The sequence below is a fragment of the Magnusiomyces paraingens genome (assembly GCF_902498895.1).
Source record: "Magnusiomyces paraingens strain CBS 517.90 genome assembly, contig: contig4, whole genome shotgun sequence".
Taxonomy (NCBI): Eukaryota; Fungi; Ascomycota; class Dipodascomycetes; order Dipodascales; family Dipodascaceae; genus Magnusiomyces; species Magnusiomyces paraingens.
In genome coordinates, this window is record NW_022474070.1 from 596,590 (window position 1) to 617,232 (window position 20,643).

General features: G+C 39.4%; 6 protein-coding genes across 6 annotated transcripts; 2 read left to right on the top strand and 4 right to left on the bottom strand.

Moving 5' to 3' along the window:
• Positions 1-171: 171 nt before the first annotated feature.
• Positions 172-1,856, bottom strand: SAPINGB_P004978 (uncharacterized protein; the record flags this gene model as incomplete). The annotated part of the gene is made up of 5 exons (XM_031999693.1): positions 172-696; positions 1,022-1,116; positions 1,487-1,549; positions 1,624-1,772; positions 1,834-1,856. 5 exons carry the CDS (start codon positions 1,854-1,856, stop codon positions 172-174), a joined length of 855 nt encoding a protein of 284 aa, XP_031855584.1.
• A 4,033-nt stretch (positions 1,857-5,889) lies between these two features.
• On the bottom strand, positions 5,890-7,588 carry SAPINGB_P004979 (uncharacterized protein; the record flags this gene model as incomplete). Its single annotated transcript, XM_031999694.1, has 2 exons — positions 5,890-7,275; positions 7,391-7,588. 2 exons carry the CDS (start codon positions 7,586-7,588, stop codon positions 5,890-5,892), a joined length of 1,584 nt encoding a protein of 527 aa, XP_031855585.1.
• Positions 7,589-11,209: 3,621 nt separating this feature from the next.
• SAPINGB_P004980 (uncharacterized protein) lies at positions 11,210-13,636 on the top strand (the record flags this gene model as incomplete). The annotated part of the gene is made up of 1 exon (XM_031999695.1): positions 11,210-13,636. The coding sequence occupies one exon, from the start codon at positions 11,210-11,212 to the stop codon at positions 13,634-13,636; it is 2,427 nt and encodes an 808-aa protein (XP_031855586.1).
• A 534-nt stretch (positions 13,637-14,170) lies between these two features.
• Positions 14,171-15,244, bottom strand: SAPINGB_P004981 (uncharacterized protein; the record flags this gene model as incomplete). Its single annotated transcript, XM_031999696.1, has 1 exon — positions 14,171-15,244. One exon carries the CDS (start codon positions 15,242-15,244, stop codon positions 14,171-14,173), a length of 1,074 nt encoding a protein of 357 aa, XP_031855587.1.
• A 1,168-nt stretch (positions 15,245-16,412) lies between these two features.
• Positions 16,413-18,296, top strand: SAPINGB_P004982 (uncharacterized protein; the record flags this gene model as incomplete). The annotated part of the gene is made up of 1 exon (XM_031999697.1): positions 16,413-18,296. One exon carries the CDS (start codon positions 16,413-16,415, stop codon positions 18,294-18,296), a length of 1,884 nt encoding a protein of 627 aa, XP_031855588.1.
• Positions 18,297-18,450: 154 nt separating this feature from the next.
• SAPINGB_P004983 (uncharacterized protein) lies at positions 18,451-20,623 on the bottom strand (the record flags this gene model as incomplete). The annotated part of the gene is made up of 4 exons (XM_031999698.1): positions 18,451-19,201; positions 19,265-20,181; positions 20,233-20,455; positions 20,514-20,623. 4 exons carry the CDS (start codon positions 20,621-20,623, stop codon positions 18,451-18,453), a joined length of 2,001 nt encoding a protein of 666 aa, XP_031855589.1.
• Between the last annotated feature and the right edge of the window lie 20 nt (positions 20,624-20,643).

Genomic DNA, 20,643 nt, shown 5'->3' on the forward strand with positions numbered 1-20,643 from the left:
TTGGGATTAATTCTTTTTAAACCGTCCCATAAGCATTCATCTTCTGTTCTTTTTTTTTTTAGTTCCTATCGTCCTTTAAATATATAATCTTACGCTTAATGACAATTTGTTTTCTTTCTTAATTCCTTTTCTTGTTGGTATATATATTACACGTCTAAAAAACCCTACAATTTATTCTCCAAGTCTCTTGCCCTTGCCCTTAAAGGGTCCCGACATTGAAAATCGTCCAAACCCAGTCGACGACCCAGTTGCTGAAGCATCAGAGGCACCAGAACTTCCAGTATTCTGAGACTTGATTCCACCTTGAGTACTAAACCCACTAAAGACACCACGTGCACGACCAGCACCATCACCACCAGGCGCACCAGGGTGGCCAGGTGTTGGGAATAGCTTGTAATAAAAAGCAGGTGGGTCAACAAGGAACGAAGGTCTGCTTGCACCACCGTAAGATGGGTAGATGGAATCGAAAAAAAGGTAAAGATGAGCAGCCAGGTAGCCAGTACCTGCGCGCAAGAAGGAGTATTTGCCGCCAACAATGAGCTGTATCAGCAACATAATAGCAGGCAAGAAAACCGCTTTAACCTTAAGCACATAAAACATCACTTGTTGATTAGCATTATCTTGAGCCCAAGTGTACGTAAGGGCAATAACAAGTGCTCTAAAGTAATGAGTACCTCCAAGAAAATAGTTGGTCCCCTGAAGTAAAGCAAGGAATGTTAGCCAATGAAAATAAAATATCTACTGTAAAAAATGTGGGAAGATCTGCCTCTCAGTGGTAAGCAAAAATACGCCATAAAGAATGCAGATCAAAAAAGCCCGGCTTAATGAGCTAAAAGTTCCTCCCGAATTTAATATTCTCCATCACCAGGATTCAAGAACCGTGGAAGCATCTAAGATTCTCAAAGCAGAAACAGGAGGTATTCCAAATAAATTCAACCTTGCTGTTCAAAAAGCCGTTTTAAAACCCACACGCACGCTTTGATGAAAGTTCAAAAAGAAAACAGAGAGACCAAAAACTTACCAGTATAATAGTCGAGACAAATGTCAAGTACCAAGCATATCTTGCACGAACATTTAAAAACTTTTCCTCTTCAATGACACGACTATATTTGTATACTAAAGTTTTCAGGTCAGTTTATAATCAATAAACATCTTTCTCTCTCTTGTTTCCAAAACGGAACCTGCATAAAACGGGATTGCAAATAATAAAAGACAACTTTTAAAAAAAAACAAGATCGATATTTAATGGTTTAAAACACTTGAAGTGTTTACTGAGAAGAAAAAGAAGGAAAAGAAATAAAAAAGATGAAAAATTTCTCTCCCTTTTATAGTTGTTTTGGGAGGAGCAAAGACTTTTTTTTTTGGTGGGTGCAGGTGTGTACAGACTGGAATTTACCATGTAACTATGGCTACACCATGGCCAATATGGAATCCGAAGGAACGAGAGAGAGAAAGAGAAAAGAAAAAACATAGTCAGTGTACTTACGTGCAAAGAGATCCATAAGAGCCTCCATGGGATTTTGGGCAGGAGGTAAAAGGAAGGAAGTTGCTAATTAAAAAAAAAAAAATAAATCGGATCGCGTTAGAAATGAGGAAAAGTAATGATTTCAATTCTCTTCTTACCAAGACGCCAGATCTGGAATCGGTTAATGGTCAGCGGCCACACATTAATAAGGTAATAGTTGGGAATGATCTTAAGCATGCTGACGGACAACAAGCCGACTGCAGAGGTGACGAGCGACCGGGTGATAACCGGGATGCTGAAAAAAAGACTGTAAAAGAAGGAATATGTTAGCAAAAGCCATGATCATGATTTTTACAATGGCAACATACTCATGAAATTCACCGTTAACCATTGTTGCACCTCAAAAAAACAGGCAATATAGAGCTGGCAAAGAGTTATAATTTATTGGAAATCTGTTTGAATGTCGATTGAAGAAAACTCGTAATCTGGAGATTTTTTAGTGTGATTAGGCGAGGCCAGCGTAGACAAAAGTACAGACGATGGCAAAAGAAAGCATTGACGTGTGATATAAGAATTATGTAATGTTTATATAATTAATTAATTTTTAATTTTTAATTTTATTTAATTTAATTTTATTTTAACTCTAAACCTCTACCTTAACTTTATACAATAATATTCTATTCTAATTAAAAGTTTGCATTCAAGTTTTCTTATAACTAATTAGTTATCATTATAATTATAACATATTTTGCAAACTCTGGAGTTTTAAATCCATTTCCTTTTTTTCCATGAGCAAAGTGTCAAATATGTTATTCTCCAAATAGGCTTGGAATCCCTCATCTTCCCCCCGGAACAGGGCTCTGGATCTGATAATGTAATTACAAAAAATACAACAAGAGTAAAAAAAACAAAACAATCCAAGACCTCAGGGGATCATGATCTTCCTTTTTTTTGATCCAAAATAGGTCTTGGTTAGTACGAACCAATTGGGTTTCTATAAAGTGTTGGATAATATACTGCAAGGTTATTACTAAAACAGGGAAACTTTTTTAATTACAGCGAAAAATAATTAGTATTAGTCAAGAATACAAGTAGCTGAAGTCGTTGAAGTATTGATTGAATGAAATGATTAAAATCCAGAGCCCTATTGGAGCTTTAGCAGAAGTTCTACACCAATCGTTTTTAGCGCTAATAAAAATGTATTTTTTTTTTTCATTTTTCAAAGTCTTCGAAATTAGTGTCAAAACAAAGAACTCAGAACCTCCCATTTTTGTATAAACACCTCCAGCAATCTTTCAGTTCAATTACAGGCCTGAGTTCTAAGTTACACCAAGGCGTTATTAGACATCAGATTTCCAGGGACTTGAGCTAAAAGAGGTTTACCTTAATAAAATTTTTATTGAATGAATAAAGAAAGACCACAAATACCGAAAGTTAGTCATGTATCCAGACTTTGGTATTTAAATCGAACTTTATGACTTTGCTTATGTTCAATGTTACCTTTCAGTGCCCAGATAACGGCAAAAACAGATCCTAAATATTTTCAGGAGTGCATTGATTTAACATTAAAGTTAAAAATCAAACACTATTTTAAACTAAACCACTAATTATCAATACGACATGTACTCAAACTCTCATTTTTAATGTTCTGTTTCTAATTTGACGAGTTCACTCAAAGCTTAACCAATTGACGAGAGAACTATTCGAAGAACTGGTCTGTTGTAACTACTAATATATATCAAGTAGTTTAAGGTGAGATTTTTGTTCTATTCTTGAACTAACAAGAATATGAGGCAAAATTTATTTTTTTAGAAGTCTTCAAAATTGTATTTAATCCTTGTCTAAAATGGAAACAAACTTAAAGTTGATTGTAAATACATTTTAGGTGATTTAATATGTAACCCTAGCCCTTGTGGAATGCCCGAATTTATTATTTTATTTTGACGCATCTCTTCATGGAACTATTTGTTTTTGTAAATCCATAACTTGTCAAAAACAACATTTAAAATCCCTTACCCTTGTGGAATCTTTAAATTTGTGGGCTTGGGATAGTCTGTTGCATCCTAAACACCAGAAAATACCTGGTACATTTTCTTTATTACGATGTGGCAGATAGACATGCCTCAAAAAACAACAATTATTCTGGGCATTACACAAGGGTTAGGTCTCTGGAAATTAAAACGCCTAAAATACATTCACAGTCAACATTAAGCTGGCTTCCATTTTTAAAAAGTATCATATAATTAATAATTACTTATGTAACTTTAAATTTTGTGAGTAGTCCCACACAAAACAAATTTGAACTTTGCAAAGGTTAAAGTAACTTGGAAACTAGGAGGGAGATATGTGCAAAGATAGAAAACTAGTGCGGGAAACAAAAGTGACCATGACCCCCCGCATAACCAGAATCGCTTATCTTCACCAGGCAATTTTCAGCCCAGATTTCTCAACTAGCTTTATTAGTTTGAGGCTCGAGAAGTAGATTTCTTATTCTTTAGAGGTACTTAGAATTGCTTGGTATTTTGTTTAGATAAAATGAATATGCACACCCACATCACAAAAATCTTTTGTCTTCACCACATTACTTTCAAGACAGATTTCTTTACCAAGTTTAATTCAATTTGTTAGTTACTTGAGATATAGGTTTTTATTCTTTAGACATGCATATTCTTGCTTAATATTTTGTATACCAGCCGCGAGAATCTACTATTGCTTGAAGTTATTGAGGTATTGATAAGAATAGCTTATTCATAAGGTCATGATGAAAATTCTTCTCAACACCTACAGCAGCTTCACATAACTTATATAATGACTAGTTATTCTTTAATGATGATGATATTTCTAAAAATATTTTACACATCTCTTCTTTAAACAGTTTTCATATATTCCCAATTAGTCTAAAATCAGGTGGATAAGGTTGCCAGTCTAATAAAGTAACCTTATTCTCTTCTGCCCATTAGGAAAAATGCTCAAAAGAACATTTTGCAGTTCCATTACTTTTTTCATCAATGAAAACAACATACTCAACAAAAACCAATACAGTTACCATAAACGGTACTCTTCTCCAGACGCATTGCTTAAACTGGTAAACAATATTCAAGCTAAACCGGAAAACAGCCTTAAAACGAGGACCTCGGCCATCATGATGTTATGACTTGCCTGTTGGCCGTACATCATTTTCCCTATTATATGTTAATGAATGAAGGAATTGTAATAAAAATCACATACTTTTGGGCAAAGAACTTGCCTCTGTCTTTTGCCATTACCACAAACAGTTGTAGACTCAGTATTAAGGATCGAGTACTCCCAAAAGCTTTCTTGTTTATCTTTTCACTTTCTTGGACATTTTTCTTTTACCTCTGAAGTTAGTAATAGCTACCAGAGGGGGCATTAATGATGAATCCCTTCTTTCTTAAGCCAATGCGAAAGAGTACTACTATAAACATCTAAACCAGCGGCAACAATAAGATCTGTTAATTTAATAAAAGGATCTTTCTTAATAATTCGTAAAATGGCCCTTTTATCCCTTTCAGAAAGTTTTGGTGGCCGTCCTGACCGCGCACGACTGGATGCATCTTTTTGGTCAGGGTAGCGTCGAATGATGCCAGATAGTCCCTAGTGATACCCCTTCCTCAATTGCGATACGCCTCTGGGAAATCCCCATTTGGTACTTCGTATAGATTCTAGTCCTCTTAATAGGACTATGTTTAGCCCTATGAGTCACTGAAGTCATTGTTATTATTAATTATAAGGAAATTGGAATTCAAGATGAAATGGCTGTCGCGTTGAAAGTGGGGAAAAAAAATGACGCGGTTGCGATAGTGTGGGGTGTGTATTGTAACTTTTTATCACACCATTTTTCTTGAAATACAGAAAATGACAGGTTAGGGTTTGGAAAAGGTCATTTGAACATTTGAAGATTTATTTGTTTTCTTTCTTTATCCATATTATTGTTATTAAATTGGCTGTGCACTCTACTGCTGTTTCTTCTAATCGACTATTAGCTAACATAGAACTCCATTTAGAGCCCACGTAAATCCTAACAATTGTAACTATCTCTGTTATTTCACAAGGGCTAGAGTTTCATTCAGAAAAAAAGGAAAAGATAATGTCAAAGTTACAATTGAATTCAAGATTTCATAGTTATGAAGGTTAGAGGAAAACAAGATTTTATTAATTAATTTATATATATATAACAGTTTAGACATTTCACCAAAGTTAAGGCTTAAAAGAATTTAAATCTCTTTAATTTAAGTTATGGGTCTATCATATTTTACAATAATGTTTTGAAATATTAACAAGTCCTTTTTTGAAATAAAATTAAAACTTTTTCATTTAAACATCTAAAAAACGACAAATTTATATATAACATCAATAAGTATAAAATATTTATAAATATTTTATATTCATAATTATGAATTTTTTCAAAAAGCACGATCCTTTTCAGACTGCTCCAATTTTTGGTCGGGGCTGACAATAATGTTCTCAGCGTCATCATACATGCTATCACTGCTATCATTATTATCAGTCTCACCCATAAGCGAAGTGTCAAAGCCATTGGCCTGAAGATAAGCTTTGAAGCGTTCATCTTCCTCAGTAATGGAATCCTGAGTCAGGGAAGGGAGGAAAAAAAGCGCCAAAAGAGCCGAAAACAAACATAGACCTGACGAGATCCAAAAGGGTCCCTGGTTACCACGAATAGTTTCGGAGCCACCAAAATGTTTGATAATATAAGGAAAAGATTTGGTGCCAACAAATGCACCAATCTTTCCAACAGCAGCAGCAATACCATAATATTGGCCACGGATACTAGTAGCAGAAGTCTTGGAGGCAATGATACCAATCTGATCACCGGGACCAAATTCACCCAGAGTCAAAAAGATACCAAACATAACGACAAATCCTGCAATATTGTGGGTCAAATGTTCGTAAATTCCAGCCATAATAAAACCTATGATTCCTTGGAGACCGACACCGATGACAAGAGAAAGACGGGGGCCCAAGTAGTCCGAAGCAAAGGCACCCAAAAAGGCACCAGGGATATAAAACAAGTTAAGAACAACGTTCCAACCAAAAGTCTTGTACAAGTCATTATCAGGAATGATAATACTGATAATTGTAGACGAGTAAATACCAAAGGAGTAGGCACTAAAGTCATAAATGAACCAAATGAGAGCAACAACAACAAGACGGGGAAAGTAGTACTTGGTAGCGAGCCAGTAAGGTGTACCGGAACGCTTCATGTTATTTTTTATAAACTGTTCATTCTCCTTGTAGAGAAGACGCAGAAAAAATAATGAGATGGGAGGAATGGCACCAAGACCAAGGGTAATTCGCCAAACGGGGGTTAAATGATCAATACCACAAATCCACAAAAGCACGAGGGGGACAAATGCAGAGACAACAAAGCCAAAATCAATCATAAAGTTTGTAAAAATAACAAACCAGCGATTACGAGAGCCCCGGCTAATAAGGACAGAAGCCTCGGCAGCAGCAACAGAGCCAGCAGGGTATTCACCGCCAATGCCGATACCAATGAAAAATCGGTAAGCTGTAAGGGCAGCAAGCATACCGTAGATGGAACCGCCGGCGCCCCAGGCACCCGAGCCTAGAATGGTAAAGACAATGAGAATGATAGTTGACACAATCATGCCAATTTTACGGGAGTAGTGGTCTGAGACATAACCAAATGAAAGTTGGCCAACAACTGTGCCAACAAACGCAATGGATGAGACGTTGGATTGGGCTGAAGAGTTTTTATATTCGTGGGGGTATAGGATTCCAAGGATTGTGTTAACGGAACCGATAGACTAAACAAAAATGGACGGCGACAGTTAGTAAGGAAGTTTTGTGGGGAGTGGAGGAGGAAAAAAAAAAAGCCAAGCATCTTTATCAGTGGTGCCTGATATTAAACAGTTTACTCACGTTATTGACGTATCCGTCAGAAAACAAACCAGCTCCGGAGGTAATGATGGGCCAGTATTTTTTCATGCCACGCTTTTGTTCCATTGAGTTGACAAGAGCCTCATCACGTTCTCTGTTTTCTTCAAGGATCTGCTTGTGTTTCCATGGGAGATGGGTCTCCTCGGCCACCATATTGGCCCACTTTGAAATGATGCTCATTGTTGGTGATTTTTTTAAATAATAAGTGATTGAATGTAGAGTTGATAATGAACAATAGTAATCAAAAGAAACAAAAAAAAAAAAAGAGAGAGGGATAACTAAAAAATGTTGGGAGATATCGATGGGTCTTTATAATATTTTTTTATAAAAATGGAAAGAAAGAAGAAAGTGAAGAAAAGAGAAAGAATATCAGCAACAAACAGATGAGGAGGCCGCCAATTAATGCGGCCACCATGATACGGTTTTAGTTAATGCAATTTCTTCTTCTGATAAGGCTGCTCTTTTTATTTCTGTATGAATTGTGCTACCCAATTTTACCATTTAAGTTTCTAGAGTGTTCATGTGAGTAGCAAAAAAAACATAAAGACGGAAAAAGGGCGTTTCAATCTCTAAATTACTTTGGTTGATTTTAATTTTTTTTTTTTTACTTTTGCCAGTGGAAAAGCAACATTCAATCCACGTTTTTGATTTTTACGGGATCTATTGGTGATTATATAGGATTTACGTATTTAAAAATCAGATAGATGAGAGTGAAAAAAAAGAAAGTTTATGAAAAATTTGAAAGAAAGTTGAAGAAAAAAAAAGTGAGGTTGTTATGATGGGTTTTTCAGAAATAGAATCCCAGACTTGTAAGTACGATCTTTTGTTACCTTTTTCGGTATCTAGAGCGTTGAGCATTTTGACCATTGATAAGACGATTAGAAAAAGCACATGGGTCTGACAAAACGGTTTGAGCAACAAGAGAGAGCTTCAATATTATCACAGGTCCTGGACTCAAAGACCCTTTAATAGATTTAGGGTGAGAGTGCAATATTACGTGTATGTAAGTTGATACTAAAGCAAGTGCCGTTTACTTTTCAAAGGTGATTGTTAACTTTTGATTCCGACGGTGACGCTACACAGTTATCCGAGTAAGTTGTGACAGGATGGAAAATAAAAGGGAAAAAGAAGAAATGACAGAGTTGAGATTCCCTTTTTGGGAAATTTTTAGGTCGATGACGTGTGGTATAAAAGAAATACAAAAACGAAAATTGATCTGGTAATTTTCAACTATTTTACCATTTTCAGTTTTTCATCTTACAAATGTTTAATCTAACAAATAAATTAATCATTTAGAGAGAACAATCCTGATATTTCTTGAGAGTTTTTCTGTTTTTCTTAGAAAACTTGGGGAATGAAAAATTTAGAAATTTTGGTAGGTTTTTTTATATTTTTTTTTTTTTTTTTGGTTTACACCGTCGGCGAACGTCAAAAATATAAAATAATATTTTGTTAAGAGCAAGTTTCATCGACGCCGTTTGATGTTAAAACCAATGTAACTATGAACTCCCCCACCACGGCTGATATTATCTTTAAATGATCTTTTTTATGTATTTTTTTTTTGCTCTCACTCTTTTGTATACTGCTTTTTGAAACATAACTAGCTTGAAATTTTTAAAAATAAAAATAAAAAAATTAAACAGTTCCTTTCTTGACCTTTTTCTAAACCACATGTGCGGTATGGATGAATAACGGTGTGGGGGGACAAAAAAGATGTGAACTTTGCACATAACTTGGCTTTCAATGTAAAAAAAAGAAAAAAAAAGTTTAAAATAGTAGGTTTCAGAGAAATTTCCCCAAAGTGAAGTGAGAGAAGTAAAGAAAAGACTTGAAAAGTGCCGTACAGCATCGGCTCTGGCGGCTCAGGACTCCGGACTTAACCTGGACAGGCAGAACACTACTTTAGATAGATGATCCATCTTAATTTACTTATAAGTAGATTGATAAAGACTTTATCAAGAAGTCCAAAAGTCTCCATTAAATATGATAGGTTAGCCACGGTTGTTGTAAATTGAAGTGAGCTTAATATTTACAATTGAACCCTTTTTTAAATTCCCTTTTCTTGATATTTTAACCCAATGGCAAGTGCTGGTTATTAGATTCAAAAAAAAAAAAAAAAAAACTTTTCATTTCATTTCATTTTTCAATATTTCAAATGATATAATATCCATATTTTTTTCCAAAGTCTTTATAGTCTTTTCTAAGTCTATTGCTAAGTCTATTGCTAAGTCTTTTTTTGCTATGCTTATGAAAATATAACGATGGAATTTATGACTTTCGTCAATGCCTTCAATACAGAGAGAATTAAAAGTGTATAGTGAACATATGCTTAGACGAAATTCCTATTAAATAGATGCACTCGATTCTCAATGCCAAAAAAGAAACAGTTATTGGGTTTTAACCTGTTTAGAAGTGAACCACCATTTCCCGAGACTGATTCTAAACTCAATTTCAGAATTGTGCATGCGAGAAACTCGCTTGAAAAAGATCAATTCAGCTAGTCAGCATTCAATGATTTTTTTGTTCCATATCTTTTTTAATCACTTAGTGTCTAAGACTTTAAATAGTTACAAGATTGTTATTAGGTCGTTTGGGTTGTGCATTGCAATTTAAAGCTTTATGATTCAAATGCCAGCAAATCCGACTTTTTAAACTTAACCCATCACAATAGAAGCTATAAAAACCACCTGGAAACTTTCCCTACATTGCTCAACTCCTTTCTTGAAGTGCCGATATTCTTTTAAAGTATAGTTTGAATATTTGGAAAATCTTGTTTGGATGGTTGCAAACCCATTTTTATGGTGATGGCATTCCAAAGCTTAAGCTTAAGTCAGACACTTGTTGCAATTACAATTACAAATTAAATTACAACTTTATTTCCCACTCTTGTCTCTTCTTTTCTCCCTTCGCCTGAGCTTGGCAGTGGTTCTGACGAGGTGTCTCCTTTGCCACGCTTTGTTTTTGCCTTTGTGTGTTTGAGTGACTTTTAAAACAAAGTTCCGCCACTATTAACAGCATAATTAGCCTTAATTACAAACAGGCTCAGAAAGGGTTTTATTGTTATAATAATAATAATAATAATTATATTTAATATTAAAATAACAATAACAATAATAAAATAACCAAAATTACAACATCAAAATCACTCTCATCTTCCCCCCATAAAATATCCTCAATTTTGGTTTCCATCCTTCACCCAGTTAATAATAATCCATATGATCAAATAACATTCCAGTCGAATTCCAATCGTCAGACTAGATCCATTCCTCACTCCCCCGTTTTCTCTACAAAACCCTTTGCCCCAGTGTATATAGTAGGTGTTTTCTTTTTCTGTGTAGTAGTATACCTCACTAACCTTTATCTGCATTCCTGCCAGTTGCCTCGGTATTCCTTTTTTTTTTTTGCGTGAGTTTCCTAAAGTAGGGGGATACTCTCAATTACTACTAGCACTTACCATAAACTGGTATATACACTTCACCACCTAGCAGATTCTACCAACCAGAGATTCTACGTTGCAATAACAAAACTAGCACTTCTGGCTCAACCATCGCTTTTTTTTATTTTATTCTTTTTGTTTATTTATTTATTTATTTATTTTTATTTATTTATTTTTTATTTTTTATTTTTTTTGCCCTTGGTCTGTACCAATCTGATATTTTTTCATATTTCTCTTTCTTATATCTTTTTTTTCTTTTGACCCTTTTCAAATAGACAAGCTGTCATTTCATACACGGTTTGTGCACTTTTATAATCAAAAGTATATAGCGCTACCATCGTCATCCAGTCTTTTCATTCAGGACAATGCAGTCCAACGAACAAAATGCTCCATCAACCCCATCTTCGGCTGCTGCATCATCCTCTCCTAATTCATCATCATCATCCCCCACCTACCCCACTAAACATGTAACACAGACGGCCTCCCCTCTCTACTATGAATCAGAAGCCCATGCTGTAGCCACATACGCTCCGGCAATCACTCAAGTCCCACCAGCTGCTACCCGAAGAGTCTCTGGAGGAAGGCCCCAGCGCTCCATCTCATCTCTTTCTTCTATCTCTGCGTCACCATCAGCTCTAACTGGCTTTGACGATCTGGCTCCTCATAACTATGCTGGCATGTCCTACAATGACACTTATTCTCAGCAACAGCAGCATCAACAACAGCAGCAGCATCAGCAATCGCATCAACAATACCAACATCAACAATACCTTCATCAACAACAGCAAATGCAAATGCAGCAGCAAATGCATCAGCAATTCCAACATCATCAACAGTTTCACCAGCACATGGCCACAGCGGCAGCAACGACTAGCCAGCCTCCTTCCATCCAGTCAACATCAGCCTCATCTCCCACAGCCTCTTCTGCTTACCCTACATCCTTAGGAATGTCCGGATCATATGTCGCAGCCACGGAAAAACTGAGGCAGGATCTAGAGCTGGAGCAAATGGAAAATCAAAACTTAGACCGACAACTGCGTGAAACCCGCAAGAAGCTAGAAAATGCTTTGCAGCTTCAGTCTCAGCTCGAAAACGACGTTGTGGACATGGCAAAAGAAGTTGGCAATCTACAATCTCAGCTTAAAGATTTAAAAAAAAATAAGCGCGATTTAGAAAACGAGCTTTCCCAAGAACAAGTCACCAATGTTAATGAAAAACAGCAATGGCTTGATAAGGAGCAGCAGTTTGAAAAAACTATAGCAAAACTCAAGGAAGAAAATGCAAAGCTCAAAGAATCGTCTGATCATTCGGCTAAGGGAGCGGCTGCATCGACTAGTGGTAGCCATCACCATAAGATCTTCTCCATTAATGGCTTCGCCAACTTAATGAGTGGTCAGGGGGCAACCACAGCAGCTGCAGCTGCTGGAGCTGCTGGAGCGTCGGCGACAGCATCAACATCCGCTGTACCGACACCTGTACCAGCGTCTTCTTCACATCCCAATAAAGATCGGATAATAGAACGGCTAAAAAGCGAGCTCGAACAGCTCCATCAACAAACTGAACTTGTGTCGCGCGAATATGCGCTGCGGCATGACCATATTGAGAACGAGCTTCAGCAGCAAAAGAATGTCGTGGGCCGGCTCATGGAGGAAAACGAGGGGTTCCAGTACCTTTTGGCCGAAAAGGCCATTCTTGGCGGGTTCGCGGTGACCAATGATGCATCGCAACGCGAAGGGTCCCGTGCCGTAAGTACCTCCTCTTCCTCTTCTTCTTCTTCTTCTTCCTCGACAACAGACAAAATTAAAACTGTGCCGCATGTTGTCGTCCCCTCGGGCAACAGTCTAGCCGATGAGCTCGACCGCATTTCTCTTGCAAGTGCCGACGATGAGTATGATGATACATTAACTTCCGACACAGCACCAGAAGTTAAAAAGCGCATGAACGATCTTGAGTTTGAGGCTCAATCGCTTCGCAACCACAACAAAGCTCTCCAATTGTCGCTTGAACGTCTTGTACAGCGACTCTTGGAATTCAAGGAGTTTGAGAATGAAGTTGAAACCTCTACGATGTCAGGTAATATCAATGCCCAAGCAATTTCTCAGTTCCAAAGCCGTATTGCTCGGGACGAAAATAACTCAACTGGAGGCCGAACGCGCAACGGACGCACCAACAGCATCACTAGCGTGGCAAGTGGAGGTGCATTGTATCCTGGTATGAAATCTGCTGCGTTCTTGGCATCCGCCGGTGCTAATGGTGGTGCAGATAATGCCCCACGGCATGGTCCCCGCGACTCTGTATCGTCCACACATTCGTCGTTATATGGTCTAGGGGTTCCTTACGGATCTAGCGGTGTTGGTGGTGCACGTGGAGGACGTCAGTTCAAGAACCCAGTCTTGTGGAACAATATGCTTCTTGGTGGCACCAGCGCGGTAGGTGGTGCTACTCACAGCAGTGGCTCGAGTCTGGTTAACGGGACCGTGGGTCATAATGCACGCAATAGCGGACAGACTGTCAATGGCAGCAGAAGTAGCAGCAGTTCGTTTATGCTGCTAAGCATTGACGGGGACTCGTCACCTAGCAGTGCAAGCAGCGACAGTGGTAGCAGTGGTAGCAGCAGTGGAAGTGACCGCAGCAGCCATAGAAGCGAAAGCCCCAGCCGGAGCAGGAGCAGCTCCCGCAGCAGTTTACGCCAGCCAGCAGATATAGCTACAGCTGTACGTGGCAAGCCCCGGCGACCGAGTATCACTGGCCAGCGTGGGTTCTTACCTCTGGCCATGGCTCGTGATGTATAGTATATATAAATTTTATAAACAAGGTAATCGCAATTACATTTAAAGCTAATTTTTTGCAGAAAACGAATAGACAAAAAACGAATCTTTAAGTAGACTTAATAGCATAGTTTAAAGGGTTAACGGATCACACAAGCTGACATCAATTGAAAGATTTTTCTTTTCATCTTTGAAGACATGATCAGATAAGCCAATTGGTTTCAACTTTAGCAAAGAAGTCTATTTTGTTATATATCAGAGATCTAAAAGCCTCCTTTTCCTTTTGAAGCACCTTTTTTTCAGTTCAAGATACGTTGATAAATCAGTAATTAACATATTTTTAAACAATTTATCAATACCAGTCTTGCACAGTAAAGATGACATTGGATATCAAATGGGATGATAGCCAAGATGACACTATTGTTTTGATCAGTGATATTACAATTAAATTAATTTGGTCCCGGTGTTTGATCAGTTTAATTCAAGAATACTTAAGATATTTTGGTAGTTTAGTATAAGCACAGGATGATATCATTAAAACATTACTAGAATACACAATTACTCAAAAACAATGACTTGCTTCTTGTTGGAAAAGCCACGGCTCTGCACAGTAAAAGCTTCTCTAACAGCCTTGAGTTGCTCCTCCTTAGTTCCATTAACCTTGAAGATGTGCTTCTGGACAGGATTGAGCTCTAATTTGCCACTCTTGATGAGGTCGAAAATGGTAGAAAGAGCTTCCGCCTTGAGCTTGGGGTTACTGGTAAGACGTGTTGCAAGCCAGTAGCCCTTGGTAGTAATGTCTTTGAAGATGAAAAGAGAAGCAGGCAGAACTGGCGAGGTCATCGACATGCAGCCGTAGATGACGAGAGTGCCACCATGCGACAGAGCAGAGCCAACATACTGGGCAGACTTACCACCAACACACTCGAGACCCAAGCGAACGTTGCCGCCGCCAGTGATCTTGGGCAAAGCAGTCTTGACGAAATCAGGGTCGGCAATCTCCTTATCAGTGACGACAGCAGTTGCACCAAGAGCCAAAAGCTCTTTCTTAAGGTCTTCAACGTCTGGACGCTCACGGATAATATTCAGGGTCTTAATGCCCCACTCACGAGCAAGCTGGATAGTGGCACGGCCAACAGCTGAATTGGCGCCATTCTGAACAACCCAGTCATCCTTTTCGAGATCGAGGTAGGTCTTGAGCAGCTGGTAGGCGGTGGTTGGGTTAATAAAGGCTTGGGAGGTGAGGACAGGGTCGGAGATTTTGGGAACAGGCATGAAATGGATGGCTTTCCCCACAATGTGGGTGCACCAAGTACCAGAGGTCTTGGCGCTGGGGAAGGCCCAGTCACCGGGCTTAAAGCTGGTCACGTCCTTGCCCACTGAGACAACTTCGAAAATGGCCTCGTTACCAATGATGGCCGAGGGTTCTGAGGTGTAGAGAGTGCTGCGGGGAGGGATTGTGGCGTAAGTGCCCCAGACAGTGCCGACATCACTGGGATTCAAGGTGGCAGCCAGGTTCTTGAGCAAGATCTCGTCGGCAGCTGGTGCTGGCAGAGTGGCGGACTCGACTTGGATGACTTGTTGAGGGTCTCCTGTGTGGACAAAAACAGCAGCGCTTGACTTGACAGACATTGTGAATAGAATTGACAAGGATTTAGTTAAAGAAAAAGAAGAAGAAGAAATACAGCTTTTAAGATATAGGTTTGAATTGGAAGAAGAAGAAAAGAAAGAATAGAGGAAAATTTTAGCTTGGAAGATGGCTTTTGTCTTGCCTTTTATAGTTTTTTAAAGCATGTTATGTGGCAGCGACGCCCGGTATTTGAACGAGCCGAGATGGTGGGGAAAAGTTTTTCCCATAAGAACCAAAAAGTAGCTTTGAGTATTTGCCTAATGAAATATGGTAGAACTGGTTTACGGATAAATTCTTTGAAAGTCTAAGGACTCGTTGGCTGATGTTAAGTCCATTTTATTTTACTGCTACTGCTGCCTACTGTATCAAAACTATCACCAAAAAGCGCCGCACAGTTTAACCAAACTTTTGATTAATCATCACCACTACCATTTCATTTCATTTCATTTCATCAAAATACTAAATTTTTACTATAGTAATTATGTCCGTCGTTCCATGACATGTTGGGATTATATAATTATTATAATTAGCATTCCTTGTTCCAAAATTTTTTTCTATGAAATTCTTTGGTCGAGGAGGTGATCATTAATGATGATAATTCCTTTAACTTTTTATGCTTACAAATTACTTTGATGGTAATGATATTATCCAAGGAAAGTTGACAAATAAATTTTAAAAAAAAAAAAAAAAAACCTCGTTCAAAATAATTGAGGGTTTTTTTTTTTTTTTTTTTTTTTTTCAACTGTCTATTTCATTTAACAAAAGACCTTTGTGGGTTTTTGTTTAAGCGAGGGTTGGACCAAAGTCTATGGGGGAAGTCAACAAAAAAAAAATGGAGACCATTACGTAAGTCCTTTAAATTTTAAGTTTTATATACTATTTCTTAAGTGTTAAGTGATTATTTTTAAAAGTTAAGTACTAAATATTATTTTTTAAGGGTTTACATTTTATTAGCCTTAACTCCCCACGTCCCCACTTTTAATTGTCACATTCACTTTTTTTTTCTAATTTTTTTTTTCTTAGCTCTCCACCAAATCTTGACATCACCAACTAGGACCTACCTTTCAGCTTTAAAATAAAATAGCAACACTTACAGTCAACTAAACACTCTCCAAATTATATATTAAATTAATCCCCTCTTTTTTTTTCTTTTTCTTCTTCATTTTCATCATGGACGCAAGCCTCAGACGAGAGGCTCTGCAGGATTTTGATTTCTCTGAAGACTTTCATACAGCTTTTTCTCATATCCCTCTCGATATTCCACCCTCTGCTCTATTCCCAAACCCTCCATCTGTTTTCCTAGAAGATGGAAATGACCAAGAACATATATCAGTGCCAGGTCCAATACCACATCTTTCATCTCTCTCAGAATCCTCCTCTTCTTCCTCTTCATCGTCATCATCATCATCATCATCATCATCCTCGGCACCTCTCCGCCCAAGTACAACCCCAATGCTCTCGGCTCTAGTTTCTCCTCAATTTCTCTCGGCTACAAATTCTCTTCAAAAACATCCAGAACAAACTTCATCTGCTCCCTTACCAGACCCTCCCATCAATGTTTCCATCATGTCTCACAGCTCTTCTACAATACCTGAAATTACGCCGCCGCTGGGTTCGGATCCTTTTAATCTAATTCAGCCCCAGCCTGATTCAGCAGCACCCCTGCTCAATGAGCATGAGTCGCTTATGATTGCTCAGTTCTTTGACAAACTCAACGGTGATCCAGACTTCCTCTTTGACCCAAAAATCGATACCTCTCTCATGAATTTCAGCACTGGCCCTGTTAAACCTCTTTTTCATCCTTCACCTCCTCAGCAACCCTCGCTTTCTCCAACCCAACCTTTAAATCAGCATAATCACCAACAAACTTTGCACTTGCAACATCAACAAAAACAGCAGCAACAACATCAACAGCAACAGCAACAAACTTTACAGCCCCTAAACCAAATACAACCGTTACAAACATTACCACAACAGTCTCAACCTACAAAATCTTCTCTAAGGTTTGGAACAGATCCAAGTTTCCAGCAAGGCAAGTTCGACCCGGACCTTTCTCTTTCTTCTACAATTCGTTCACGTACTGCTGTTTTCGATGGCCCAGCCGCCGATGAATCTCATCCATCACCATCTTCTGCTGCTGCTGCTGCTGTCCTCCCCCCGATTCAAGGCCCAGAACCGCTTCCATTAATTAAAAATGACTCCAATTCAGTTCCACAAACAGGAAGTGGCCATGCAGCAAGCCCATTTACCTCCAGTGATGAGCTCTCGCTTGCTCTTGATACCCTCGTCAAACTTTCTTCTCATGCGGCAGCAAAATTCGCTGTTGATGCTAATTCTGGTAAACGGAAACTCGAGGAAACTGAACTTGATGGGCATATTACTACTGATGGGTCGATAAATACCCCGCCTAGCAAGAGGCCAGCCGTGGCTACATTGATTCGGTCGGCAGAAAATGCAGCAGGTCCATTATCTTCTTCATTAACATCATCATCATCATCACCATCAGCATCTCGACATATCCCCCTTTCTGTGTCTAACGGCACTACCAGCATGATTTCTAATGTAAACACAAATCCTCATCAACTAGAAACCATGCCGTCAACCTTACTGCCGCCATCGTCGCAAACCCAGGACAATATCAAGAAAAAAAAAAAAGCAGTTGCACCAAAATCCAGCAACACTGCCAAAAACTCGTCTCGTTCATCCTCTGTATCCTCCAATCCATCCTTCTCACGACCAAAACGCGAGAACTTGTCCGAGGATCAAAAGCGCATCAACCACATTTACTCTGAAAAACGGCGGCGCGACCTCATTAAATCCCAGTTCCAGGAAATGTGTTCGCTGGTCCCAAAACTTGCAGGCTCATCTGCATCTGCAGCATCCAAGTCAAAGAGCGTAGTGCTCAACGTTGTCTACGAGTACTTGTTACATATGATAGACTCAAATAACCGGCTCCGCAGTGTGCTGACCCAACACGGTGTCAGTCTTGCAGCTATACCATCAGCGTGCGATATGCGCAGTAATCCAGATGAAGCTGATCCTCTGGCCATGTAATGTCTCCTTTTTTCTAATGATTTTATGAATAGAAAATCCTTTTAAATCCAATAATTTCTCTTTTAAAAAAAATTCCTTCAAAAGATGATTTGTAAATAAACACTGATACTTTCTATTATTTTTATATTCCATTTGCTATACGCATATGCCAAGCCTATTCCCACAAACCAGCCCCAGATGCTCGCTGGTTTGACGACCGACTTCCGCTACTGCCTCCACTGTATCCTCCAGCACCCCTATGGTTAGCACTGCCAATTCCCCCACTACTCCTTGTGCCACCGCTGCCATTACCAGTAGGTCCAGCAGATGATTCTGCTGAAGCTCCAAACAACCGACTATCTGTATCCTTGACAATAGATCGCGCCTCTGCAAGTTCTGATGGGGTTCCATGCTGGAACCCGCGAGCATATTCATTTGCCAGCCTCCAGTTTTCGCGACTCATCTCGTACCGTGCCAGCCATAACCGTGCAACGTTCTTCTCGTCCACCGCAAGACCTTCATAGTCAAATTCCTGCTGCTGCTGCTGCTGCTGCTGCTGCTGTTGTTGTTGTTGTTGTTGTTGTTGTTGATGTTGTTGTTGCGCCTGAGATTGTTGCTCAGCAGATCCTTCGCCACCCTCGGCATGCTCTTCGCCCCTGGTATCCCCATTTGCATCCTCGTTTTGGGTCACAGAGGCCTCCGCCGCAGCTGCTGCTGCTGGACCTAGTAAGCACTGCCGCATGTAGTCCGCCGCGCGCTCCTTGTCGCCATTTTTCTCTTCAATTAGTGCCAGCCGCAGAAGAATTGTGGGGTCGTGCAATTCAGACAAACTCAACGCGCGCCGGTAAGTCATGATCGCCTCAGCATTCTTTCCTAACCGTTCAAAGCAATTGCCTAACGCTTGCCACATACGAGCATCCATAGGTCTATAAATTTCAGTTAGTACAATGAAAAAGTTAACATGCTTTTCGTTTTATTTGTTAACTCACTTGATTGCAGCAGCACGTTGATAATAATACAGTGAGTAATAATTCATGTCAAGAACTTCGTACGCTTGGCCTAACCCGTACCAGGCTCGGAAATCCTTCTTGTTGACATCAATAGCATGTCGATAACTCTCAATAGCCGCATGGGTATTCTTAAGTTCCACAAACTCGTGGCCCATAAGTGTCCAGGCCGACAAGCAGTTGCGGTTAAGAGTCAAAGCACGCTGGTAATAAGTAATTGCCTTCTCATGCTCAGATTTTAGTGAGTAATAGTTGGCCACAATGCAGCACGTTTCTGGTCGAAACTTGTCAGTGAGCGATGCCAGTTGGGCCAAAAACGCGAGTTTAGGGCGCCGCTCCATCACGTACAAAATGTTGGAGTATGTGTCCATATCGTCCAAACGGTGCGGATCCGCACGCAATACTTGTTCAAACTCTTGTTCTGATTCTTCGTACTCGAGTCCATGGTAATGAATCATTGCCTTTTGTGTCATAAGGAAATGGAACCCAGGCATGAATCCCAAAATATCGTTTATTTCCTCAACGTCAATCTCGTCGTGCTGGAAGAACTCTTGGTGAGCATATACAGTGAAAATTCGAGTCATCAAATGACGAGGTAATGATGGTATCAGTTCGTGGAGACGGCCAACGCTTTCCAAGCAAGTGTAAATTTCTTGCCATGCACTCCAATTATATGGCATCAGCGTTACCGAGCGTACCAGCCGCTGTAACGCCTCCCTTTCATTTTTCTGGTGAATCAATGCAACTCCATGTAAATATAACAAGTAAGCATCTTCCTCATGTGTCTGGAAGTATTCGTCGAGCTCCTTGACGATGGTCACAATCTGGCGGTTGGGACTGTTTCCGTCCTTGGGGCTTAAAATTCCTTCATGTTCTTCTTCCTTCTTCTTTTCTCCAGACTAACTTAACTGTTAGAATTCTAAATCATATTCCCGATTATCAACACTTACAATATATCTCGAGTATAGCTTCAAAAAGAGACCTGTGGGTGATTGGGCATCTCGCAGCACGTATGCACATCGATCATATTCATGGCTGTCAAAAAACGTCTTGGCCAAAATCTCCTTATCAGTCATGGCAGGACCAGGCGGCAAAGGCGATGCAGCGTACACAGGTTTCCCATTGTCGTCTAAATCAGGCGGTAAGTTGAGAGAGTTTAAGGCCTCAGCCACCCTAGTGAAAAAAAGACATTTCAGTAAGTCAAATAACAGAGAATGGTTGATGTACTTACCATTTAGATGCATGATACAAGCATCGCGCAGAAAGCTGTTGAACAGCGCCCAGCAACTCCATCCGCAGTTCACGGAGCTCAGAAGCCTGTGCTTGATCTGGAGGATCCATGTTGTGTGTTGTTTTTCTTT